Raw genomic sequence first — 27,733 nt, 5'->3', positions numbered from 1 at the left:
TACCAACAAACAATCATTACTACTAGATAATTTAAATTATTAATCAGTCGTCAATCGAACAACCTGGTCTTGAATTATGGTTCTAGATTCTGACAAATTGTCCACTGTCGCCTCAGACTCGGCTGTAGCGACTTAGACGCTGATGAGTTTAAGGGCCATGTATCAGAAACCGAAGACTGCACATGTGGGTATAAATCTGAGGATACAACTCATGTTTTCTTTACCTGCCACAATACGATAATATCAGAGAGACTATGTACATTTACATACATGGGTATGACCTAGTGTTGGAAATTGGTTGAAATCTCACAATTGATGAATGCTTCATTACCAACGAACAATCATCGAAAAAACTTGGTTAGCGTCATTTTTCAGATTTTCCTATCCAGGTTGTTATTGCAGAAAAGTATAACTTGTTACATTAAAGTGATGACTAATATATCATGAACATAAACTTCCTGGAGTCTTAGAGAAATATTCAGTCATGACTTTTCAGCTAGTAAAGTGTGTTTTCTAAGAATTCAACATGTTTTCAGGCCCTGACAACTTCTAAGATATGTTCCATTGTCAAGTATTTCAAAGACTAAAACAGTAGTTCCAAAATCGTTTCTGTTCGATCATGAGAAAATGTGATCGATTGCTTGGTCGTTTGGTCACTGCGACCAATCTTCGATTATTTCAATTAATCGGAACACCTCTAGTATGACCTGACATCAATACTTTATGGCCATAGTTCAGTCAGCAGTTCCACAAACATGGACATCTTTTTAATCAGTTAACGATTTTATCATCAAAAGCAAAACATTTGAGCAAGTTTAAACTTTCGTAGAAATAGTTATAATTTTCCATAGACACCACTGACTTCAAAATACATGTACTGACTTTATGTCATTTGTGCAATTGCACTTTATGTTTAGCACTATCTATCGGTACAAACCAGCAGTTTAAAGGCATTACCTGGAGAGGTATTTCCTTTTTTCCCTTTTTTTACCGATCCAGATTTCTGTGAAATAAAAATATGTTTAAACCACACAAACACAGTTCAATTTTTAACCTTAAAAAGGTGCTAACAGGATTAGTATCTCTTTGCATCTTTCTCTTCCTGATGAAAATCAGTTTTAATGAACACACGATGTATGCATCTTATGTTTGATTGGTGAAAATACGACAGTAAAAAGAACGGATATGATCATTCATAAATGTATTGGAATCTGTTGGACTGTTGGACCCTCGCTGGGATTCCGGGTGAGACTGTGTTCCTCAGCAAGGTATCCTTGGCTTTTTGCTACTGAATAATTTGGAAAATATCACCATGACACAAGTTTTGAAAGCCTTAGCAATTGTAATCTGTAAACTGATCAAATGTCTCTTGTCTATTTTCTTCTCTAGCAAACAAGTGGACCATCAACATTATTTCATGTGATTCAGTGACCTCGGGCTCCATCGGAATGATGGTGTACAAGAAACAAGTTGAGCAAAGCATCAGACGCATTCTGTTTGTCAATTATTGACAGACTGACCAAGTAAAATATATCGGTAATATTTTGATACGTCGCTAGAAACTATTATTATTATCATTATATACCGTATATGTATATCATATAAACGTGTAGTTTCAAATCGTACCATTACTGATTTAATTGATAAAAGACATAAGATACTGGCAGTGACATCAAAGTATTGAAAGTTATTTTCGATTTCATATTGTGTATCGAAATAAAATCAAATCTCACTCTTAATGTACTTGTCCAAATAACGTATAACTTCATATGAGTACTTGTGGCTCGAACAACTTCTTTCAACGTGATTTTTTAAAAAGTGACAAGAAAACAGCATGGGAGTTACCTGCCCTTGTTCAAGTACACTACATTACTTGAAGTTTTTAGTATTTCATTGGAGTTGTGCTTGGTTTTCCAAAGTTATTTTTCCTGACAATCATCTGATAATGTACACTGTATCAGCAGGTTTGACAACAAAACAATGTTAAACAGCAGAGTTATTCGGGAAATATATGGAGCTAGCGTTTACGACCGTCAACTTTTCAACAGATGGCGCTGCAGGTAAGATTACAGCAGACGACAGGGGGGCCGACTGACTGACACTGTTTACAAACAATATAATATTGTGGCCCTAACCTGTCGTGTGATCGTCGTTGTACGTCGTTGTACGTGGCTGTCAGTTCTTTTTAAACAACTAACGCAGCAGGTACGTAACTTTATATCCCTTTCATGTAGCTCATTTGTTTCGACCGGCGTAGAAGACATCTCTAAAAACTCGAAGACTGAAAGTCCTGATAATTTCTGGTCTGTGGAGTCTACCGTTTGTTAGCCTAAATCTGTTACAGAGCTTGGGCACTGTTGCATTCTGGAGTATCCAACCTACGTGGCCCTCAATTTGTCTGTTGATAAAAGCATAAATTAGCCAAAAAGCGATGATACAAATTAGAAGCACGATTGATGTATATTTCGTTTTTGTTGATTGGGCCACAATCAGTGTGAGTCAACAATATTGCAGCTTTCCAACTAGTGGTTGATAATCTGAGTAAATTCCTTTGCCATGAGGTACAATGATATACATTTTGTAAATGGAGACAGATACCCTGGTCCCAACTGTGTGATGCGGGCATGATGTTGAGATAAAACAAGAAGAATGAAAGTGTGGATAACTAGAAATGTCATTTGCGTAGATGAGAAGCAGCTAGATCCTAATTATTTAATTATTTGACTTATTTTCAGAATAATTTTGTTTCTGACAGAAGAACTGATCACATCAGCCTACATAGGAGAATTACAATTCCACTGGAGTTGAAAACGTGAATTCTGGAAGCGTTGAAGTGAAAGTGGACAATGAAACAAGCAAGACCACCAGTATTCAAACCATTAACACATACAGAAAATACATCTTTGTTCAATTTTGAGGTATTTTAAGATTATCATTGTTTTGACTGGTTACAAAAATACTTCTGCAGGGATTTATATCTTCTCAGAATTTAATCTGTCAGATTGTAACTTACAATGTAAGTGAAAATCATGAAAAAAGAGACCAATAAACTGTTGAGTTGCAACAAACAAGAAATGCTGGGAATTTATTCTGTGTATAATTTTAAAACACCCATCAGTTTTTGATATGACATATTTCGAAAAGAAAGTGTATTTATAATTTTTAAAAGTTTAGATTTAAGAGACCCTACGTTTCAAATAAATGTGCTGACAGTCCACCACAAATTCATCACAATTCACATTTTGCTTAAACCATTAAAGAACTTCAAACTGAAAATTTAAATACCATCAGAATACATGGAATACAATGTATGAATTATGTAGCTGTATTTCTGCGGAAATTTGAAAGGAAGTACATCTATTATATGTTTATGTGCTTTGCTATACTTTTGAACAGCCTCCAGCTTCAACAGTAAGGACTTCAGCTCCTACTCCTTTCCACCGTTCAAATGGTAAGTAGTAAACCTGTGCATGCCTGCAAATAACATTATGTTATTTTAACTACCAAATAACAATTTAAATGTTGCCTTTTTTCATATGTTATACTCTGTCATGGCTCATCAAAGTTTTCTTGCCTGTTTTTTAGAGAACCAAAACATCAATAATCAGAGTAAGCTGGGGCAAAATCAGGATGTTGGCACAGAGCGCCTTTCATCACTCCATGCAAAACTTCATCAAGAGGCAGACAAAATTCGAAAGTGGAAAGTTCAAACTGAAATTGAACTGAAACAAAAGGTAATCAAAACTGTTAAGGTTTATTTTATTGTAGTATTTTACTTCAATAAATGTGTTAAAATAACAAGTATAAATTCACTATTGTAGATCTGTTTTTGTCTGTACTATGTAAATAGGATGGTAATTAGGACTTCAGATTCATATGTTTGCTGAAAGAATATTTGACATTTTCAGGAGAAGAAGATACATGAGGCATCTACAACAAATGAATCACTTCGAAAGTCAATTTTAGAGCTTCAGGTGAGCATGACTTTTTTCAGATCTATTGTTTGTTGTGGAGAAAAGAGATTGAATGCCAACTCTTTGTGGCACATAGTTTGTACCCCATAACAATAAGCCAGTTTACCTGATAATTGTTTTATGGCTTCATAGCTGTCAAAGAAAGCCTTGTCACCCCAGCAAGCATCTGAACAACATTAGACATAACATCCCTTTAAATATTTCTAGCTCAAAGCTAAGATACAAGTGCAACACAAACTGGGGTAAATCATGCATTGGGGAAATTGGTGCTTTCACAAAACTGTATGATACAAAGTTATGATTCTTGGTATTTTGACAGAAGTTACAACTGTGCAAGTAGTACTTTCCTCCCCCTTGTTACAAAAATACCCCAAAACAAAATGTGTTCCAAAATGAACATTGTAATGGGTGATATTTTTTAACCTCTAAACTAATAGATTTTGTTAGGATCAAATGGAAAGAGATGCTTATAATTAAATATTCTACAGTTAATACAGGTAATGCATATTTGTGCCTAAATATATTGAATCTTTTGAAATTAGTCCTAATGAATTATTTTCAGAGCATATTGACTATCATAAGCACTGTATACTGAGCCTGATAACATTAACGCATTTGACTTTTTATGATTGATTGCAGGAATTGGAGCACTTTACTTTTACCGGTACCATTGTTTTAGCTACTTCCAGTTGTTGTATATAGGAGTCTAACCCTAACCCTGCTAACCCTAACCTTAAGCTTCCTTCCGATCATGCACAGAAAATACGTTCAGTGGTACTGGTATTAGTAAATCTACCCCAGGGATTTTTGTAGAGCAGCCTAGAGGCTGATATCAGCCCAATATCTACAGTAGATTTCAAATTCTTTAGAGCTAATGACAATGTTAAAAGATACACCTTTGCAGACAGAGTGACCCGACCAGCCCTTGTTTTTTCCCTTTATGCTAAGAGCTAGGCTTAGGAAACAAGCACATGTACCAACTTTTTAAGGTATGAAGCAGATACGGAATTGAAGCACAGACCTCTCTGGGCTGGTGCTGTATCCACTGCATCATGCAAGCAGTGATGGGTACAGTAATATGCAGCCTTGGATATGCATAGTGATGGTGTTGTTTGAATGACGTGTTTTCTATTTGGGAGATGGGAGATGCAATGCTCTAAGTCACATAGGAATTTTAAACACTTTGAACTAAATGATTACAACTAACGAGTGAATTGCTTGTTTCTCTTGTTCTCAGCTCCAGAATGAAAATCTAAGCTTGAAACTCCAGGAAGAAATGGGCAATAGAGAGGATATTGTTCAGAGGTAATTTATACAATAATCATGATTGTATGTTCTCTGCACATCCAGAGTCAATGTATCCATGGACCACTGATACCACCTGAGACAAATAAAAGACATCGCAAATTACTGGTAGTTGGCACCATGTGTTAGAATTGGTCAATCTGGTTGGAGAGAATTTTAGAAGATCTTGGGTATTTAACCATGGTGTCTTGATAGATTGGGTGTCACAGCTTCTATCTTAGTGCAGGTGTGGAACTAACATAATAGTGTAAACTTTCATTTACAAAAAGGATGTACAAAAAGTCAGAGTCAGTCAACCTAACACAGGTATAATGGTATTAGTTAATATAGTTGCTTAACCTCTCCAAATTTTAGAATCAGCTCTACAAGACAGCTCTGTAATATTCTCAAGGACCATGCCGTCAAACTGGAGGAAAAACTGCAACATTGTAAGTAAAGTCAATACTTGCACAAAATAATGAACTGGTATAACTGGCAGAAAATATGCTTGACATCTTGTAATAACTATTTTATTTATAAGAGAGATCACAATCACATAACGATAGCTATTATTTTCAGTTTTCTTCGGATTATCATTTTATGATTTATTTCCAGGTGAAACGGAAAGAACAGAACTGAAGTATTTGGAGAAGGATCACCTTCAGCAGTTTGAGGTAAATGATATATCATCCATTATTCATATCTTGCAGCTTTACCAATCCTGACAAATTCTGTGGCTATAACATATGGTGTGGCTACTGTAATACAATCACATTTTTTTTACAATGTTATTCAGCATTTAGTGTCCATGTGTAATATTCTGCAGGGATAAATAAGATGGAAAATCCAAGCTTATCAATGACAAAGCATGAGGTTTTCTTTAAGATAAACTTTGCACTGCATTGATTATGTCATGATATGTCAGTACCTAAAGAATTATTGTAGTGTGGAAGTTGCTATTTTTGGATTTCTCGAATTACATGTGACATCTGTATCAAGGTGAACTGCCAAATCAATGGGTTTTCTTTCAGCTCAAACCTGGTGTTTTGTCTGTTGTCTGTAATTATCATCCCAGCTGTTATTTCAAAACAGTAGTCTGAGGCATATCCTAAAGTAGCATAATTAAATATTCACAGGTTTTTATAACAAATTTTCTTATATTTCCATATTCTTGTTTGCAGTTTTATTATGACCTTAATCATCTGTTGCAAATAGTCGAGAAAAAATCATTATGTTGATGAAATGACAGTTTTCACTTTGATCAGAAATCTGCAACCTTTTTAAAGAAAGTGACATGATTAATATACCTTATACATAATATTATATCTGATTCAAGGAGCTGTCTGCAGAATTCAAGAAACTGAAAATCACAACCACTGAAAGTTGCAACAGGCTTGTCAATCAGTGTAAGCAAATACTTAGTTTTGGTCAACATATTTCTTGTATTATCTTTGAGTGAAGGTGTATGAATTGTTACTAGCAATCATCATTTTTATCTGTTTAGTACATTTACCATATTCACAGTATTTGCCTATCTGTGAGCACCTCCAACTAAAGTAAAGAAACATTACAGGACTTTGACATGAAAGTCCATATTTGCTTGTGTATGTTACTGAGAAAGTGTAATACCAAATATAACATACCGGTATATTACATTTGACCACTTCTAAAAGGCATGGTGTACTGATAGGTTTAGGCATTGGGAGTCATGTCAGTTTACACTTGTCAGAGGTGTACACAAAGTGTGTAATCTGGACTACCAGTTGTCCGACTTCCATTTATGTGGAAGCTGCGATGGTTGAGTGTGTTAGATTGCTGACTTTGTGTGCTGGCGAGTATGTGGCTGACTTTGAGAGTGTGGGTTCGAATTCCAGATGGGACTCATCCTAACAAAAGTACTAGAATCTGTACTTTACTGAGAAAGTGTAATCCCAATTATAACCTATGTAACGTTTGTTTACAGCTGCTCAATCTCGGGGAAATATATTTGACTGGTTGTGTATGGTTTCAATCAGCATACCCTTTATCAATTTTCCTGGTATGGCAATAATTGTAGAAAAAACTGTTATGTCACTACACCTGCAAACATATACCCACCTATGAGTTACAGAGGTATTTTACACATTCTATTCAAGGAACACATTACTTTATTGTACTAAGAATAAGCATTGATGGGTACTTGTCATAATATTAATCATGCTTGTTGTCATTTATATATTCTTTATTTATCCTCCAAGTTGGGAGAGTACAAATACAAGTTGCGAAAGGTAATATTTACACCACTGTCACATTGTTACGTGACATTGTCTCTCAGAAAGCTGGCTGCACTGCTTAGTGCTGTGTGACTTCGCTGCACATCAGATGAATGTACCTTACAGCCACACTGGTGAATGTTCTCTGGTCTTCCGCATTCAGTCCATACTGAGGCCTGTATGACAGAAGACACAACACCATCTCAATGTCTGACAAGTTGTGGAACCATACACTGAAGTCCACAAGGCCAATATTGATCAGTTCACACCACAGCTGATCTCTCACAGAGAGTAAGTTATCACACTGCATGACAGCATGAACACAAGAATCACTATATATCCTTCCACACTTCTCGCACAGGTACACAGTATCTTTAATGTCTCTGATGCTGGAATATACCAGCACCAGGAACTTGGACGAGGTTCGGTATCGGTGGTCTCCCCTGAGACAAAGTCCATGCTGGATGAACAAACAGATCTCTGTGTATCTGTGCGAACAACTGGATCAACTGTTATCCTATCAGTCCAAGAAGAGAAATGGAACTTCCAAACAGCGGCTTTCACGCTTTGTTTCCACGAAGCCTTATGTGGAAATATGCCAGTTGACAAGTAGTCGTCTAGCACATTTGTCAACTGATACTTCTGAAGGAGACTCATCAGATCAGGAATGAAACTTCACGGTTGTGCACACACACCATGAACAAAGCACAGTAGCCTTGTCAAAAACACCTGGTGAGGAAGGTAGAATGTGCTCATGTTTATGAGGTTTCCGGCAAACAAGAGTTTCTTTCTATCTATCTCTGCTTCCAGAGGTAGTAGACCCAGGAGACCAAGACACACATCAGTCCTAGTTCTCTTTGGGAGGCCTTGGATTGTCTTTATGACATGCCTCTGGAGCTTTCAAGCATAACAATCTCAGTTTGGCTGAGAGAGTCCCACAGCTCACTACCGAAAAGACACTTTGGCAGAGTTTCTTTCTGGATCAGTTTCAGACACACAATGGGTGACACAAGAGATGGATTCAGTCCCTTCCTTGACATTGTGTAAGCATAGGATCTAAGCTTAGTACATAGTGCGTCTAGTGTTCTTTCCATTGAATTAAAGGAACACATTACCATTGTACTAAGAATAAGCATTGATGGGTAGTTGTCATCATATTAATCATGCTCGTTATTAAATGTATTTCACATTCAAATTCCAGGTACAATTGGATTAACTGCACTGATTTCAAAATCTATATTGAATGATATGACCCTTACTTGTAATTTGTAAAGCAAAGTTTTGCCTTCCTTGCATTACCAAACTTAATCTTAAGTTGTATTTAGAACAACTAGAAAATAATAATTGGCTACTGCATATGTTGCTAAACATTTCCTATACAGCACTGATTCCTAATTGTTATGACAATATTGAATTTTTCAGTGCAGCTTGAAAGGGATGACCGTAGCAGGCTTGAAGAAGCATTAGAAAGCAAACTGACTGATGCTGAAATTCAGGCATGGATATATGTCATGTTTTTGTTTTATTTACTACTGGTAACACCTGCTGTACCCCCAACAAACTCTGGGGTGTAGAAATGTGAATGCTGATGCCATAAGTTAGTTGAAGTATATTGAAGGCATGGTGATCGGAATTTATTGTTTTAGAGGTGGACTTAATGATGATATGCTGTCTAAGTAAACTTAGGTTCAGTATCATTCGTTACACTGCTTATACTGAGTCTAACCTTTTCAGCTGACCAATCAGAACACAGCTTACCAAATCGCGAAAGTTGACATTCGCACACACCTTTTGAACTTTTACCGCGAAAAAGTTTGTACCCAAACGATTCCGAATGCTTTTTTCTGCATGATCGCTTCTTAGTGATACATATGCAGCACGCCACACCAGTGAGTAAACAGTCGCTGAAAATAGCGTTTTTGTCAATATTCAAGGATGTCAGCTTGTGGACATATTAGCTAATGGTAACCATGTCATCAGAAAGCCCTAAGCGTATATACTGCAGGTCAAATATCCGTGTTTTATGCGGATTTTCGTTTGTTGAGAGATCAGTGCCAGTGACCGGAGAATTTTGTAAGTCCCGCCAAACCCTAAACAGTAGCCATTGTCTGATTGGTTAAATCCGTTCCGCCGTCTCGCATTTGATTGGACGTCATAGGTCGCTCAAAGGTTATCAATACAGGAGCGCCGCAGGTTGTGTTATGTCACCAGTTCTGTTCACTCTATACACCAGTGACTGCACTAGCAAAGGAAATAACTGTATAAATGTGAAGTTTGCTGATGATGCAGCCACTGTTGGTCAGATGTATGATTACAAGTCAGAACGATGATACAGAGATAATGTAAAGAATTTCACATCAGGGTGTACAGAGAATCATTTGATTTTAAATGTGAAAAAGACAACAGAACTCTGTATTGATTTCAGAACTAACTCCCCAACAGTACCACCTTTGTTCATTAATAATGAACCAATTGAGACAGTCACTGAGTACAAGTACCTTGGAACTTTTATTGATAGCAGGTTAACGTGGAACACCAACATAGATGCCCTGTATAGTAAATGTCAACAACGCCTCCATCTAATGTGCAAACTGCGATCTTTTAACATTTCCAAATCTGTTATGATGTTGTTTTATACCACTTTTATACAGAGTATACTCACTTTTTCTTCTCAGTGCGAGTCTCTTTCAGTCAAAAACAAATCAAAACTTAACAACATTGTAAATACAGCTATTAAAATAGCTCGGGTCACTTTTGATAATCTTTCACTTCTCTATGAGCGGCAAGTACTTTCAACTTCTGAAACAACCATTAATGACACAACAAATTTGTTAAAACTAGAGTATATTAGCTTTTACCTTCGGGCCGCTGCTATACAGTGCCAATCACCAAGACTAAACGAGCTCGAACGTCTTTTGTACCTCAAAGTATTGCAATTTTAAACAAATGTTGAATGTCCAGTTATCATCTTATTCATTTAAGTCTATTTAAGCACATATTTATCTCTTTTTATGTTTTTAGTAATGTCATATTTTATGTTGTTATTCATTTGTATTTTTGTCAAGCTCTGTGAACCAAAGCAAATTCCTTTTTAGGTTATAAAATATTGTCTGACACAACCTTCTACTAGGGTTTGTTAGACTCAGTAATAGCAGTGTAACGAATAATCCTGAGCCCAAGTTTACTTAGACTGTGATGATATGTAGGATAAGACACTGAAACATATCTAAAATAATAATCAGTATAATATGATTATATGAATATGTTATAATGTTTTAATCAGTTTTAGTTTGTAGAAGAAATTAGTCACATAATACACTATTGATAGTTAATATATCTTTTTGTGTCTGTGTTTCAGCTGAAAGTTTTAATGGATCAGTGTGATGAAAAAGACATAGAAATCAGAGACGTCAGAACAATGCTGCAGAGAAATGATGAAAAGATACATACTTTAGAACAAAGCAATGGTAACAAAGTGTTACATTTAATGCTTTAGTTTATCTATCCCCTTCTTCACCCACTCAGATATATGGTTATAACAAAGTGTTTCCTTTGATTGTCACATCCTGCTTGGATGATAACAACTATGAGTATTATTACACAGATAGATTTGGGGCTTTGTAATATTTGTAAGGAATTGATAACAAGAAGATGTTAATTATTACATATGTCCTAACTCATTTAGCAAATTTTCAATAAAACGGTTATACAAAGTCATGTAAGTATCTGTTACTCCAGTAACTATTGAAAGGTTTGCCTAAATTTGAATTGAGCTCCATTAACTATTGAATCGCTTGTCCGAATTTGAATTGAGCTCCAGTAACTATTGAAAAGCTTGCCAGAAATTGAATTGAGCCCCAAAACTATTAAAAAGCTTGCCTTGAATTGAACTATGTGGATTTATTTGATGTTGTCCATCCGTACTGAACTACCAAAGAGACATGAAAAAGAATTTCATGTTGTATTAATAACCTACAAATGCTTTGAAATATTTTGACAGCCAACATTCACATTTCATAGAACTTTCTGAAAACAATTCTTTGGGACATTGAGTAAAAAATTTGCAGGTACGACAATTTGGTTATGTAAGCAAGAACTTGATACACAGCTGGAACCCTAGCTGTTAAAGAAGTGTCAGTGATGGGCCAGCCATTGATTCCTACATTGTTCCATGCTGGTTCTGTGGCCTTCGAGAACCAATGGCTGTTTCTTTCTCAAAAGAATGCAAACATGTCAGTATATCTCTCGTTGAACAACAGAATACAGGAATCTAAGTTTTCTTTACTTGCAAGTCATGCATCTGTGGCTTTAGAAGGACTTGTCCAAATGCACTCCACCTGACTTCACACTGCAATGTTTGAAGCCATCCGGTGAGGTATTCATGCTTATCTGTGGCATGGTATCTCATTAAACTAGCACTATAAAACCAGCTTAAGTCTGGGCTAGTACAAGCAGCCACACATACACATGTATGCACGTCGTCATATTACCGAAATATTCTTATGTACGATGTTAAACCCAATTTCACCTCACCTCTCTTTACAGCCTCGTTCCATCAGAAGTCTGAACAACAGCTTGCAGAAATTAAATCCAAAGAGAGTGACTTGGTTACAACGTCAGAGCAGCTTCACTGTTTACAGGTTGTCAGTTGTAAATGGTGAACTGAACTTCAGCGAAGAATTTAAATACAAAATATTTGACATTAGGCTTATGAAGTAATGTTTATCACCCACATCACACTCAAACACTTATTGAGACAGAGGAGGATGCCATGAGTGTTATAAGAACGAACATTGTGTGACAATGCTCATTGTACATACTTATGAGTGTTACTTCCTTTTGCTTAAAAAAGCATCCACCCACTTATGCTTGTTAGTGTATGCAAGATTTATTCAAATAGTATTACTGTGACATTACACATCACTTTTGTCATACTTCAATGGGTGCAGACTCCTGTCACCTTGAATTGACTAACAGTGAATATTTATTATCATTATAGGAAGAAAAAGTCCAGAATGAAGAAAAATTGAAAGAGCTATTTGCTGAACTGGAAAACTTGAAAGAGGCCAAGAGCCTTCTGGAACAGACTGTGGTTTCTTCCAGAACTGAATATGAGACTAAACTATCATCCCTGCAGCAACAAATTGATGGTTTAAACTGCAGCCTACTTTCACAAGTTGAAATGTATGATACCACTTTGATTGTTTGCCATCATATCCAGTTACCAGAATTTATAAGATTGTGATTATGTTTGCTTATGATGCATCATTCCAATCAGGTAGTTTCGCTTCATTGTTAACATCAGTAACAGACTTAGATCTTGTGAAACTGATTGGTGTTAGTGAATGGAGAGTGTATCAATATTACCTGATGGATTATGTTTGAAAGCTTTCAGTGATTTCATGGAGTTTAATTATTTCACAACTGTCTGTGTATTTTAAAAAAAACAGTGATCACAGTTTTTTTTGTTTTTTCAGCTGTAAGAAATATGAACAACAGTTATCAGAAATGTCATCGCTGTCTGAAAACCTAAAGAGTTCCAAAGGTAAACTTCACTTTCAGGCACTGTGACTGCTTCGGAATATTCCTGCTACCACTCACAAGAATGCTGAAATCATGTGATAGAGCGTCTGCCCGGTGCGTAAGGTCGCGGGTTCGATCCCCGACCGCGTCATACCAAAAGACGTTAAAATATGGTACTTGTTGCTCCCTGCCTGGCGCTCGGCATTAATGGGTACAACAAGGACTGGTCGGCTCAGAGTCAGTATAATGTGTCTGAGTGGGGTATTCATGCTTCACTGCAGCATGGTATCTCAGTGGGCTAGCACTATAAAACCAGCTTCAGTCTGGGCTAGTACAAGCAGCCGCACATACACACGCATGCACGTCGTATATGAGCGAAATATTCTCCAACACGACGTTAAACCCAATTTCACCTCACCTCCAAAATGTGATCTGTTATGGGCACTGGAATTTAAACTGGCCACGTCCATGTTAAGCTGTGAGATATAGGGTACCAATAAATAGTTTCATGGGGTGCAAAAACACGTTTTCAATAATTTGAATCGGTCAAATGTATTGCATCTTCCATTAAATGAATCATGAGTATTTTTGTATAATTTTAGGTGAAAATATGTGAAAATATTTCATTCGTGCCATTTCAATATTTACAGTGCCATGGCACACAAATTAATCACTATTAGATCACTGAATGATTTCAGTCAAATCCATCAGCCTCTGTTCAAATATCCCCAAATATCAATAAGGTATGACAAAATGTTCAGATGAAACAAATTAAGAATGAAAACTCAGTGTATTAAATCAGTGTTGGTTTGTATGACTTGAGGACAAATAAGCTTATTGAGTACATCATCACGTAAAAACCTTTCACATCATACCTGGCTTCTGTACCATTGATATTGTGGCTATTGTTGCCTAAATGTAGCAGAATGAAATATATATTACAACTGGACATGGGAATCCATTTAGTGGTTAAAGGTGCCTATGCATATTTTTCATTTTTCTGCACATTATTCTAAACACAGATGTTCTTACACTTGAGAAGACTGAACTGGAAGGAACTGTGAATGCTTTGAACAGGGACATTGTAAGTAGATTTTTTCATTTCTTATTCATCACATAGGGCAGAGTAGGTCTGAACTCATTGTGTAATAGTTGAGAAGTATTTTTAAATATTGTCAGAAACTACCTGCTTAGAAATAATTGTAGTAACAATGGTATTCAGATTTATTTTTGTTCTGAAACAAGCTGAAAAGATAAAAATTCCAACTTTTAAAAATAGTTTGAAATCTTTTTCTTTTTTCTTGTACTCTGAATGACCTCAGTTATGATATTTTCACATTGATTTCAGTGTTGTAAGACAAATCAGTTGTTATGATGCTTGTCACTTTCACAAAAGATTTGATTTGAGTGAAAAAGAAATATTTCTGTTTAGCATATGAACTAACCTTGTTAATGTGTTGTGCCTGTTTTGGTTTTGAAATCTCTATTCAAACTAGTATTTTATGTGTGTCAATGTAGATATAAAGTAATAATTAATACTATGTTTAGTGAAAATATTTTTACTCTAACAGAGTGAGTATCAGAGGACTATTGATGAAAAGATGAATGACAATGCATGCTTAAAAGAAGATCAAAGACGACTTATAGGTGAACTGCATGAAACAAAGCAACACACTTTGGAGTTACAGGTATATGTATTATTATGACTTTTATTATGGTATTGATATATTTGTATTATTTGATGCAATAATTCATGTTACAAAAGTATTTAAAAAAATTCAATATGGTCTGCCGAAATAGGAGATATTCCATTGAAAAGTAATAAATCAGTAACTGAAAAAACATGCCCCTGAGTTTCTGTCAAAGGTTCTGTTAAGTTGACTTTAATATCTAGATTTTTGTATTGGCCAAATGAAATCACTTTTCATTTATTGTAAAGCAGTTTCCATTTGTACTTATATGAATCGTGTAAAAAGTAATTAATGCATATACATCTACAGCTATATGTAAATGGAGTGGCCATTCCTGTAGCGCAGGTCCATAAATTAGTTTAGAATATTTTTTACATGATTGTATTGTCAGCAGCTTTGTCTCCTTTGTTATATTTCCAGTCTAGGTTGATACGTTTAAAATGTACTTTCGGATAAGGATGAACTTTATAGATGAACAACTTCTTTATTCAGGTGGTGTGATGTTTCAAAACAGATTCTGTACTTTTGGGTGGCTGTTTTATGTCATTGTCTGGCAGGTATGATATGATACAAGAATCTGTATCTTCCTCGTAACATTGCACCACTTGAATAAAGAAGTTCATCATTGTTTCAAAAGTGATAAAGTTTGTCCTTATCTGACTCTCAACTCAGTCTAAAATGCCACTCAAAGAAGTTAATGTACTTTTTGGGTGGCTGTTTTGTTAGTCATGATATGGCATTGTTCTGATTGGCTAAGATTTGATTTTATAAATGCCATGATACAAATAGAATAATAAAAAAAAGATGTAAAGCAACAAACATTCACACAGTATATGGAATTAGTAGGATGAGAGACATAGACAAGAGTAGCATAGAATGGACATGTCCACTGAGGTCCTGCTGTCTTAAAACATTACTTCACATTCACAAGAAACAACAAACATTGACGTTTTCTCTGTTGGTGTTCCATGGGCTGAGAGTGAATTAATACCAATTTCTATGAACATAGGTCCCGGATATACATGTAAAGTGCAAATATGTGTATATACTAGAATATCCTTTAAGCATCCTGTTCAATTGTGAGATATTGTCCCTGTGTACTAGTAATGATGGTAATCATTAGCTTTAAAAATCATCAGTATCATAAAAGTTAGGGGGTGGGGGGGGGAGGGGGGAGGAGGAGAGTGGTGGCTGGAGCATCTGATTCAGCAGAGTCTAATGCCACTTTTAAGTTCATTTTGACATCATTGGCCAAGACATAACTCCACAGGAATATGTGGCACATGAATATACTATTAATCTTATTCCAGAAAACTGTTGAGCTTGAACAAACAGAAAAAGTACAAAAGGAGGAAGAGAACAAACGCTTGCTTGACAGAATTGCCACCTGCGACATCACAGTTCAAGAGAAACATGTTAGTTCAGTGAAACCTTTTCAGCTTAAATTATTTGATAGATGTCTCTGAGTCACTTTATGACAGAAAATACACGTATTGGAATCTTAACTTATAATTTACATACTAAATGTATGCTCAAATGTAACTTGGATTTTAGCTCAATGAATATCAAGTGAAGATATGTTATAGCATGCTTGGCCTGCGTCTGTCAGAGTCTGTGTTGTCTATGAACATCCTTTGCTCAGAATCATCTAAACTAATGAAGCTATTCCTACAAATAATTATATCTGAATTTGCTCAAGACATTGGATTCTGATTTTCAGTATAGCTAACATATTGAAAAATGTACTTTTTTGGTCATTTCTCAATCATTTTCACTCCAGGTTTTGTTTAATTTGTTGTGTGATTCATCATGTATGTTTTTTGCAAAGTTTAAATTTTGGCTGTTTTGAATATTGTTTTTCAGTCTCTCAAAATTTATATTTTGGCTTGTATACTTCTTTTCCTGCCAAATTGCAAAACACAGGGAGCTGAACTTTCGCATGTATGTTTCTCCTTGTGATTCCATCATATCAGATACATGTATTAGATGTATTAATGTAAATGAGTAAAACTTTGTGCAGAAAATATTTCAATATCCATACTGACACCAGCTTTTGTTAAGTTAACATCTCTGTTAACATTTTCAATTACATATCCATGTGAGCTACAGTGACATGGAAGTATATTTTAGACAAAAAATTTAGCATCAATTATTAATAAATATTTTATTGATCTCGATTCTTCATGATTTTCATCTCATTTTGATAAAACTTTCTCATGATAATCATGATTTATTTGAAAGATATGCTGTGATATATTTAAATAATGTTCAGAATTATTGATTTCATTTTTCACAATTAACCAACAGGAAGAAATTCTAAAGATAAAGCAACAGTGTCAGATTTTGGAAAATCAGCAACATGCTTTCAGCTCAGAATTTCTTGATCTACAACAGTCTCTGATGGCAGAAAAGTAAGTTTGACTTTGCCAGAAGGTTTCTCCACACGTAGTTTCCTTCAATATTATTTTCAAAATTTTAACAAATCAAACTGAAAAAAATCCTTGAGATACATTTTTGACTATAGCTCCAGGTGTTGGAATCTGAAACAGTGATATTCACATTTTTGTATGCCAGTAAAATAATTTAAAAAAAATATGTTTTTAATTAAAATATTGAAACCACATGGCAATGAAGCTGAAAATTTATCAAGATGTGTTTGGTCATTATCTGACATTGGATTTGTACATGACATGGAATAGAAGCATTTACAAATGGTTTTAGCATGATCTTGTTAAAAGAAAAAGCACAAAGATTAAATTTTAGCGACATTATAGCTGGAAATGATGACATTAATAACCTTTGTAAAACGTTGAAAATGTATGAAAATCTGAAACATATATGGTATATGTTTGTTTTGAAGTTTTCTAGAGAAGCAAGTTAATGCTGCTCACATCACAAATTGTCCACTCACATTAATTTGATCAAAAAGATCCCATTACATACCCTTTTTATGTGCAAGAAATTTCAAATTCTTTTAAAACCCACGAAGTTTTTAATGTGATGTGATCACATGGGATCTCACTCTTATATAATAGTGATACCTTTAAGTTTACACAGAATATACCTTAAATGTCTCAGCAAGAGTGGCATCTTTGCCTCTATTAACATTTTGCTTTTATTGACTATCTTCGTTACAAAATGTAGACAATGTTATGGTATACATGTAATTCCATATTGATTATGGACCTTGTTATCTTTCTTCAGGGAGAAGGTGACAAATACTTCCATTTTGCTTGACAACACTCGAAGAGAACTCAGTTCCAAAGAACAGGATATTAAATCCTTAGATAGCGAAGCTAAGAAGTTAAATAAAGACTATGAGGTTTGTTTACATTATTGCATTATGAGTGTACTGATAGATACATTATTCTCTTTGAAGTATTTGGAGAAGTAATATTTTTTCACTGTAAAAATTGACTTGCTGCGCTATTAAATTAGAAACCCAACTTATTCACTCATTATGCATTGAATGTAGTGTGAAATTCTTTTTTAATTTTTATGGGTTGGGTCATAATACTTTTTGATAGTTTGCATAGCCCATGAAATGAGTTCTATGTTTGCTTGTTTATTGTTTTTGGACAGATGTTACAAAAGGACCTCAGGAAAACAGAGGATGAATGTAGGAAGTTGAATGAAAGTGTGATCCATATGAAGTAAGTCTTTTGTGATGGTTATTTTTTCAAATGGTCTTTCCCAAACTCTTTAGTGTTTTGTTTCTAGTGCAACAAATTTTGGCCATAATTGTTTAACTGTTATCAGTATTGTTCAAACTTCTTCTTTGCACACTTAAATTAAAAAGGGCACACCATGAACATCTTAAAGACTAAAGTGTATCCTGTACCAGTTTTGAACAAATAACTGTTTAATCCTGGAAGTTGATAAATAATCTTGGTAAACTGTAATCAGACACATATTCACCCATAGCAAGTTACAGAAACAAGGAGGGAACCTGCTTGTGGTTATGAACAACATACTATGTATTGAACATGTTGATTATTTGTTATAAGAATTTATACAATTAGAACTTTCTTTTGCTCTTTCATCAAATCTAATTTTACATATTTAGCAAAGTTTTAGTGAGTCTAGGGCTTTCTCTGTACTATATAGCCATGATGTCTACAGGTACTTGTGGAATAATTATTAAAGTTCCCCAATAGACCCATGGAGACCCCTATGTTAATGTCTACAAATATGACATCATTATATCTTTGTAATTATGATTATATTCAGGGAGGAAAATGAACAGTTGACACAGAAAACAGAAGAACTGCAAGATATCGTTGACACGTTGAGAGATGAAAAGACAGAACAGGTAAGTAGGCATTTATCTCTGTCTTTTGTTTTTTTTGACGCTTGACAAACTTACCTATTGAATTTGTACTAATTTCAGTTCTGAAGTAAGACATTATGAAGTGGCTTTGTAGTTATATTGTTCTGTTGTAATTCATAACATGAGTCCCATACAATGAGAGTACAATGATACCACACCCATATCAGTATATGTGTTTTATGCATTACTATTTATGTTGTCATTTCTATGGGATGTATACATAAGTTTGTTGTTTATTTCATACAAGTAGAGCCTGAACACATAACCATGTATATAACTGTTACAGGATAAACACTTGGATAAGGAGATACAGTCAAAGACAAAACAAATGTCAAGTCTAGAAGGAAAGCACAAAGACTTGAAAGGAGAGATTACTACAAAGAATAAGCAGATCAGAGAACTGGAAAAAGAGGTAAATATAACAGGTTTATAAGCATTTAAGATAAATATAATCACTGTTCTTGTTGTGCCATACACACTGCCAATATTCAGAGGTTTACATTAAGCGTTAACTTCACCAGATCCACAGATCAGTTTGCTGTCATGGTTTTCGTACAATAACTGGATTTTTGAAGAAACTAGTTTTGTTTTAAGGTTCTTGCTAGTCTTGGCACCTACAGATGTGTTACATGTCTTCAAAATGTTTAACTGCCCATGCCTCTATTTTTCAGCTGCAATTATTCATTTGCAGCACATTTAGTGAATTTACATCCATGTCTTTGGATGTGACTTAAACATGCATTCTTTGGTGTATGCAGTTAAACACCTGTATTCAGTGGTCATGTTATGAAAGAACCTTTTTAGGACTTTGATGCAAAATAGATCCCAAAAATCCATGCAGATTACCAAAGCATGTGTATGAAGTGTAACCTAGCTTATAGTATAGTGCTTAACAGTGATGGTCATTTCTGTGAACACTTGTCATATTTGTTTGTTGTCAAATTTGAAATAGCACGCTCAGCAATATTCCAGCTGTTTGGTGGCTGTCTGAAAATAGCTGAGTCTGGAACAGGCAGTCAGGCGGTGATGCACTCAACTGGGATATGTCATATAACCACTGAACCAGTTCACTAGGTTTGATCAACCAGTTGTTTACTTTCAGATCAAAGGCTTGAAGTCAAAATTAACTTCTCAAGTGAAGAGTACAGAATGCAAATCAAGGGAGTATGATGAACTACAGGAACAAATGGACACATTCAAACTTGAATTTGATGACATGAAATCAAAACTAATGATATCAGATGATGACTTGAAGATGGCAAAGTGGAGGGAAGAACAGGCACTGAAACAGGTACTGAGGAATCTTTCTATGATCATAAAATCTGAAGTGTCCAATGAAACATAGACATGAATGTTTTTTCACAAGGGTCTCAGGTCTTTATAATCTTGTTTGCCACTCATTCTCATTTACATTAGTATTTCACCTTTCTTTGCTGAGAAAAATCAAAAGGGTCCAAATGTAGAGTCCTCTACATTAGTTTTGCTACATAAATTATTTGTTTGTGGTTTGTCTGCTTGAATACAGTTGTAATGAACATGAACTGACGGTCATAACTGTTTCCTGTCCCGGACATTGGCTGTATATTTCAGTCAAATGCGTATAACGAACTACAGTTATAACAAACTTGGTCCGTTGAGTTTTTATAACTGTATTTTACATGTAAATGTCTCAATTTCTAGAGTCAGTAATTTTGTTGAGTCATAGCAAGTGTAACTGTATTCTCCGGGATGTCTTCTGACTTACTCATCATCAGAAATATGCCATGGTATTTCTATTAATATAAAGACCCTGTTTGTTTACAAAACACCTCAAGAAGCATTTATTAAAGGTGGATGAAACAATGTACATGATTATTTATCAGGGTTTGAAATTAGCACTGTTAAATTAAGGTAGCAGTAGCCGAAAGGAACACCGGTATAACAAAACTATTCCTTGTGGCAGTGTTATTGGTTACAAGCAATGAGACATAAGTTATGTTGCTTATTGTAGTTGTGTTAATGGCATCTTATTAGATCTACTGGGTATTATATATGGTTCATTTAGATATACAGTATACTTAATGTTTTGCAGATGGAAGAAATGAAAGTAAAACTAGAGAATGGTTTGATGGAGAAGAAAGACACAGAGGAACGATGTGAATTCCAGCTCTCACAGATGATGGCTACCATGGAAAAGTACAAACAAGAAAATGGCAAGATTGTACAACAGAAGGAAAAAGAGCTGGAACTCTTACGATCTAAATCTGATCAGTTTACATCTTTGAAACAGGTGCTTTGTTCTCCTTTTCTCACTCACACTTGATTGTTTTTTTGATATTCTTGATATATCATGGTATGTATCATAATGGAAATCTTTAATGAATTGATACTTACTGACTATAAGAATCCTGCAACAGAAATGCCTTTCAGTATGGATTATGAAAAAATGAATCAAGATGCTTTGATTGTTTCTCAGATATGTTTGGAATTTATCTATGTTTACTGTGTTCATCTCGTATTATCATTACTGTTATTTGCGGACAATTTCTTGAGGTTAAAATAATTTTTTTACAACAACCAAAATAATGATATTATATCGTGTATTTGATTGTATTATGTCAGATTCATTGTTTTGGCCTCACTGGGAATATGATATTATTTTTTATCCCCCGCAACAACAAAGTTGTGAGGGATATAGAAACGAGTTCCGTCCGTCCGTCTGTGCGTCTGTCACACATTGTCCGAAGCATATCTCCTAAACTATTCATGATAGCTTAACCAAACTTGGTACACATGTCAACCATGATCCCTAGATGTGCCTTTTGGGGGGGTAGACCTAGATTCTAATTTTATTTTTTGCGGTTTCCATGGAAACATGACTTAGGCTGTGACTATGAGGATGTCATCTTGTCTGGAGCAGATCTCCCAAACTACACATGCTAGCTTCATCAAACTTGGTACACATATCAAGCATGATCCCTAGATGTGCTCTTTGGGAGTTAGACCCAGATATGAACTTTATTTTTTTCGGTTTCCATGGAAACGACTTAGGCTGTGACTATGAGGATGTCATCTTGTCCGGAGCAGATCTCCCAAACTATACATGCTTGCTTCATCAAACTTGGTACACATATCAAGCATGATCCCTAGATGTGCCTTTTGGGGGTTAGACCTAGATATGAATTTTATTTTTTGCTGTTTCCAAGGAAACATAACTTAGGCTGTGACTATGAGGATGTCATCTTGTTGCATTTCCATTGCAACAAGTTAGGCTTCAACTGAATTTGGTGGTAGTGCTGCTTTCTGGAGGAGATCTTAAAAACCTTTCAATACTCTCCTTCCACTTTGCTGTATACACTCCAAAACATTTGACATAATCATAACTAGTAGACATATTCATACAGAGTATTTTGCCGTGGCGGGGGATATTGATGACTTTGTCTTCTTGTTTAAACTGGTTTATAAGGCATATTAACTTAAGTTGATTTTAAGCTCACTTTTTAGGCACATATTTCTTGATTGTAAACAAAGTTGCCATTTACCATTTGTTTGAAAGTCCTGGGAGTTACGTCAACGGTCTTGTCATAATTTTGATTATATAACTTTATGTTCTGACACTGCATGTGTGATATTAAGAACAGTTTTAACATCTGACATTTTTGAATAAACTTTTGCTCACACATTGCTCTCTTTAATAAACCTTATTTTTTTTCTCTTATTATTAAGCTTGTGCTCAGGAGCATTTTTGTCTCATTTCTGATATTAAGTGTGTTATTGAGAAGCCTCCCTCTTGAATAACTTCAATTACGTAAGTGGACTCTTTAGATTGCAGTGTCATGAAAAACTGTGCATATCTTAACTTTCATTGCAATAATTACTCAAATAACAATATTTCAGCAAAATGATGACCAGTGTGGAGAGATGAAGAAAGAACTGGAAGAAATGAAAGTAAACTTAAACAAGGAAATATCTGAGAAGGTGACCAAAATATTTTGTGATCTACAAATGAGTCAAAAAGACCATTAATTGATCAAAGAATTAATGCATGTAAACATATCACTTATGACAAAATTATCACTTTTTTAGTTATAATGAGCCTCTGACAATTTTGTTCCATTTACAGAATGAAGTTTTGTCTCAGTTGTCACAACAAAGGAAGAAAACTGAGAACTTGGAAAAGAAATTTGGACAGAAGGTAAGAAAAAGTCCTGACTTGATGGATTAAGTTTTATTCTGTGCTGATAATCCAGAGATATCTATTTGTCCATCTATATAATGCTGATTATTTTGAAAATAGTTATTTTATAAGATCATGATGAATGTAGGCATGACATATGTTCTCTTCCTTCTGACATCAGTTGCTTCACCTTCATTTTTGGTTTGAATGTGCTGACTTATTTGTCTATTATAAGAGTTTGCAACATGCCATAGATGGAAAAGGGACTTATGATTTGTCTCAAATGAAAAAAGCATTCCACTAAAGGTACATTTATTATTGTTACAATATTACATGCTTACATGTACAGATTATTGGTATATGTATTTAGGACCATTATAAAACCTCCATTCTCTTACAGGAGACTAAAATATCTCAGCTACAGGATGAGATAAGGACCATGAAGCAATCAAAACAGAAAAAGCGTACATCAAGTGCTCTTACACAGACAAGTCCAATGTCCTCACCTGTAGCAATTTCAAATCCTCCAGTTGGTATTTGTACCTGTTACTAATTTTCCAAGTTCGGTATAAAAAATGATGACAAATATACATATGGAAATGCATGGTTGCCATAGCAGACATATAGAAACAGGATACTATGTGTTGCAATTTGGTACATGCATGGTAGGCTTCAAAACATATGTTCCATTTTTCATGGCCTCTCCACTTGTCCATGCTCCTAAATTCTCTCCAAATGGATAGCCCTGCACTATTAATACATTATCCACTCAGAATTACAGAACAAATAAAGCTGAACCACAATCTTATATTCACTATCCTTTCATATGGACCATTATCTGTTTTCTTTGGCTGAGATTAAGTTTATAGTCAGATCAGCTAAGATCAGCTATATTTGTTTGTTCTTTAGGCTACAACACCACAAGTGTCAAAGCAGAGACAGCTCTCCCAATAGCCCGCAAACAAGGACACCTCAGAGTGCATTCAAAACTCCACAGAGAAGCATTCTGCGGAATGTGAACTCAGTATCAAAGAGGAGAAAGGTTGCCTTTTCATCACATGATGATTCAGGAAACCACTCAGCATCAGACTCAGATTCTTCGACAGAATTGATGGAGGTTGAGGTATTTGTACTCAAAATTGGTTATCATCACATTGATCATAAGGTCAAATTCCTGTCATAAACATGACTTAATCTGGTAGCTTCTGTCATTCCTATATCTAATAATGCATGACATGAGTTGGTTATGTTGAGGTATGAACAATCCTCCTTTCCTACAATCTCAGTTCTAGACTGATAACCCAAATATTGGATGCCAAATTGTTAAAATGGCCAGCATTCGAAATATCTACCTGCCCGACCGCCCGGGATGGGTTCTTCTAAATTCACCTGCCCGACGGTCGGGTTAAAATTTAGACATGTATATTAGTATTTTTTTTGTGGGCAGGTAAGTTTTGGTTATGACTAGCAAGTGTTACATCAAACCAGCCATGTGGTCTGGCTGAAATGTTTGGGAGTTTCATACCCTGCTATGGCAGAGATATGTGATGCTGACAGTTACAGGTAACTTATTACATCTAATTCAGGTAATGCAATATCATATTTCCTTCCCTCTTGACTTTCTTGGTGTAAATGTTCTGCTATTTCCTAAGCAACTACCTCTTAGAAAAGATTATTGGTAGGCATTTAATTGTTAAAAAGACCCTATCATGCCCCAGCATACACTTTACATTGTTTATTGATGTGTTATGGTGCAGTATTATTGTTACTTGTTTCACTTCAGCTGGAGAATATTGATGTAAGGCAGATGAAAAATGCCAAAACTACACCAGTCTTGATACGCCCCTCACCTAAAGTGAAACCATCTCCAAAGGTAGCAACACCAGATATGAGAATTGAGGCAACACAGAAAACACCTCTTGTTAGAGTCCCTCGGGGTCCACCTGTTAAACTCAAGGAGAAAAGAGAGGTAAAGTTTCCTAAACCACAGCTCCTTTGTCCAGTATCAAACATTAACTAACTGAATTGTTAGTTAAACACAACTGGGCATGTCATCCCATAACATTTGCCTTTTAACTATTTCAAAAAAATACATGGAGCCACAAAGTTCTGCACAGAAGCTTAACTGTGGTGACAGTGAAGAAATGTGTGGAATTAAAACTAAAACTTTACAACATCAAGTCTCATATTTTTTTTAATGAAAATGAAATAGGTTTTGAGTACCATTTATGTTATTCTATACATAGTACATATGTCCAATCATGTAGCTGAACAGATAGAAGAGAAACATAAAGCAGTAAAAAGTACGTATTTTGATAAAGGGTAAAATTGGCAAGTAGTCCTTACGTATTTCATAAATGTTCCTGAGTGGTCCTGTATGAGATGATAACCTGGCCCAAGTTATGCATTTCAAATACAATGTAGTAAGGTGTATGTGCAAAAGGACGAGGGAACAGGTATCACATGCTAAATGCAGGTGTTCTCATTCTTAAGCATTTAGTTGTTGAATATCCTTTTACATATGGTTATTATGAAACATATTGTACTTAATACATGGCAACAGTTAAGAGTGTACTATATATGTCATATGATGATTTCGGTCATACTGCTAACAGCAGTGTTAAAGAACAATTGCCCTCTCGTAACCAAATATATTATCACAGCCTGTCAGATATGTTTAAATTGTTGTTTTTCCATTATTGTAAATCAACCTGGATGAAACTATTCTAATTGCTTATTCTTGTCATTGTTATGTGCTAAGCTGTTTGGGCATGAATTGACAATAATAATGTCAACTCTAACCCAATGACTGTTATTCCAGTAATGATCAATCTTCTTGTGCTCACATGTTGAATCTGCAGCTCCTTGAGGGAGCAACATAGGCTTTTGGCCATTTTGCTATGGACTGGCTTTGGGGGTTGTAAGGTTGGTTTGGGTGTCAAACTAAATGAAAGTAAAAACAAATGAACATTACCATATACTTTACAGGTTTCAAAGTGTGCCATGCACGAAGAAAGGGAGAAATTTAAAGAACTCTTACCAAACCAATATGGAGAACTGATTAGCAGCAGGGAAAATACACAAAAGGTACTATATCTGAACTTATGTAAATCATACAAACAATAAAGAATTTGCTGCCCATGAAAGCTTTCAGGTCTTATTTAAGGCTGTCTACAGGTATGATTTTGTTTTCTTTATGTGACATTTTTAAAGTCTGTCACTCAGATGAAGCAGTACAGGATTACAGCTGAGAATCATTGACAATCATTGTCAATAAATTGTTATAGGTTATCAAAACTCCCACATCAGAAAAAGGAAAATACTCTAAATGCATATCAGAAGACATCTGAAAGAGGATAAATAAATAATGACAGCAGTTATGGACAGTAAGTTCAGACTATATGATGTTGTATAACAATTTTACAAAAGTGTCCTGCTGCTTTCAAAATATTAGTTCAGTAGGCATATTTCTATCTTTCTTAACTTTATGATAAGCCTTGTCCATTGTTGGTAAAAACCCAGTTTGTGATTCCATGTTTCATGTGTATTTATGTCTACCCCATGTTTAATGTGTATAGTTCTACATGTAACCAAATAGTTGTTTGGTTGATATGAATTTAACATATATTAATGATACCAATGAATGTTGGATTTCAGATGAAGGTAGACAAACAACCTACCCATGTCAGACACACTCCTTCCAAGAATACCACAAAGTTTTTCAAAGGATCCCCAAGGGAAAGGTTGTACCAAAAAAACAAGAAGGGTGAAAAAGATGATATAGCCTGGTTTGATTTAGACTCAGTGTTTGGATTTGGTCCTGAAGATTAATTTTTGCATCATTTTTAATTTGGTTGCTTTGTACAGGTTGGCTAAATGCTTGACCCTACCCTCCAACATTGATCATATGATTATATACTTGTGGGATGGTTTGTTTACATCAATAAATAATGTAAAGATGAATCCATTATTATCTTAGTTAAAGTCATGACACACATTTCATGGTTACTTGCAAAACTGTTGTTGTTACTCAATGTGCTTAATGTTTTGTTTGTAATAGAGAGAGATAAAGATTTGGATTCCCCATGTTCATAAATTGATTTACACAATATTTAATGATAATATAAAACAGCTATAATGAGTACTGGTACTTACTATTTCTCTGTCTACAATATTTTTGTGGTTTTGTCCAAACATGAAGACTGTTGTTCATATTTGCATTTGTTGACATCATAAATCATTGTTTATTTTCCCTGCTTTCCAGCTTGTTTTGTCACAAGACAACGTGTCCACTAATGGATACAGTAACAAACTTTGAATTCACAATGCCTTTCAGAAAGTGGTCAAATATAACATAGGTTCTATTTGGGATTACACTTCCTCAGTTACCGGTAAGTACAGATTCTAGTACTTTTCAAGGTTGTTTCCATCTGGGATTCAAAACCACACTCTCAGAGTGAAGCAACAAACAAACTCAGCGATCCAGTGCTGGTGATTAGGTGCCTCAATCCAACATGTACCAG

The 27,733-nt window shown here is 35.1% G+C and overlaps 1 protein-coding gene across 4 annotated transcripts; it reads left to right on the top strand.

The window, feature by feature from the left end:
• Window positions 1-1,959: 1,959 nt before the first annotated feature.
• LOC124287657 (synaptonemal complex protein 1-like) lies at window positions 1,960-27,097 on the top strand. 4 transcript variants are annotated; one of them, XM_046724160.1, is made up of 31 exons: window positions 1,960-2,060; window positions 2,736-2,918; window positions 3,397-3,451; window positions 3,586-3,734; window positions 3,909-3,974; window positions 5,212-5,279; window positions 5,634-5,707; window positions 5,874-5,932; window positions 6,595-6,664; window positions 8,933-9,006; window positions 10,869-10,977; window positions 12,056-12,150; window positions 12,510-12,694; window positions 12,988-13,055; window positions 14,056-14,117; window positions 14,605-14,721; window positions 16,035-16,139; window positions 17,032-17,135; window positions 17,929-18,046; window positions 18,307-18,377; window positions 18,955-19,036; window positions 19,341-19,466; window positions 20,157-20,345; window positions 21,126-21,323; window positions 22,931-23,011; window positions 23,157-23,228; window positions 23,611-23,739; window positions 24,120-24,333; window positions 24,994-25,179; window positions 26,199-26,297; window positions 26,868-27,097. In XM_046724160.1, the coding sequence occupies exons 2-28, from the start codon at window positions 2,847-2,849 to the stop codon at window positions 24,162-24,164; spliced, it is 2,643 nt and encodes an 880-aa protein (XP_046580116.1). In that variant the 5' UTR covers window positions 1,960-2,060; window positions 2,736-2,846; the 3' UTR covers window positions 24,165-24,333; window positions 24,994-25,179; window positions 26,199-26,297; window positions 26,868-27,097. The 4 variants fall into 4 exon arrangements, with proteins under 4 accessions (XP_046580116.1, XP_046580117.1, XP_046580118.1 ...); XM_046724161.1 differs by lacking the exon at window positions 1,960-2,060 and adding an exon at window positions 2,067-2,205 and having other exon boundaries at window positions 2,756-2,918; XM_046724162.1 differs by lacking the exon at window positions 1,960-2,060 and adding an exon at window positions 2,067-2,205 and having other exon boundaries at window positions 18,316-18,377.
• Window positions 27,098-27,733: the final 636 nt, after the last annotated feature.

Source organism: Haliotis rubra, unplaced genomic scaffold, assembly GCF_003918875.1.
Source record: "Haliotis rubra isolate DU_JTF1 unplaced genomic scaffold, ASM391887v1 Scf403, whole genome shotgun sequence".
NCBI classification, from domain to species: domain Eukaryota; kingdom Metazoa; phylum Mollusca; class Gastropoda; order Lepetellida; family Haliotidae; genus Haliotis; species Haliotis rubra.
The sequence above is the reverse complement of the archived record's forward strand: the minus strand, read 5'-3'. Positions and strand labels throughout refer to the sequence as shown.

Bases quoted from the DNA above. Each gene is read 5' to 3' on its own strand.
- LOC124287657 (XM_046724160.1), top strand. From the start codon at position 2,847: ATGAAACAAGCAAGACCACCAGTATTCAAACCATTAACACATACAGAA. The intron at 3,452-3,585 runs GTAAGTAGTAAA...CCTGTTTTTTAG, and splicing joins TCCTTTCCACCGTTCAAATG to AGAACCAAAACATCAATAAT. The intron at 13,056-14,055 runs GTAAACTTCACT...TTCTAAACACAG, and splicing joins AAACCTAAAGAGTTCCAAAG to ATGTTCTTACACTTGAGAAG.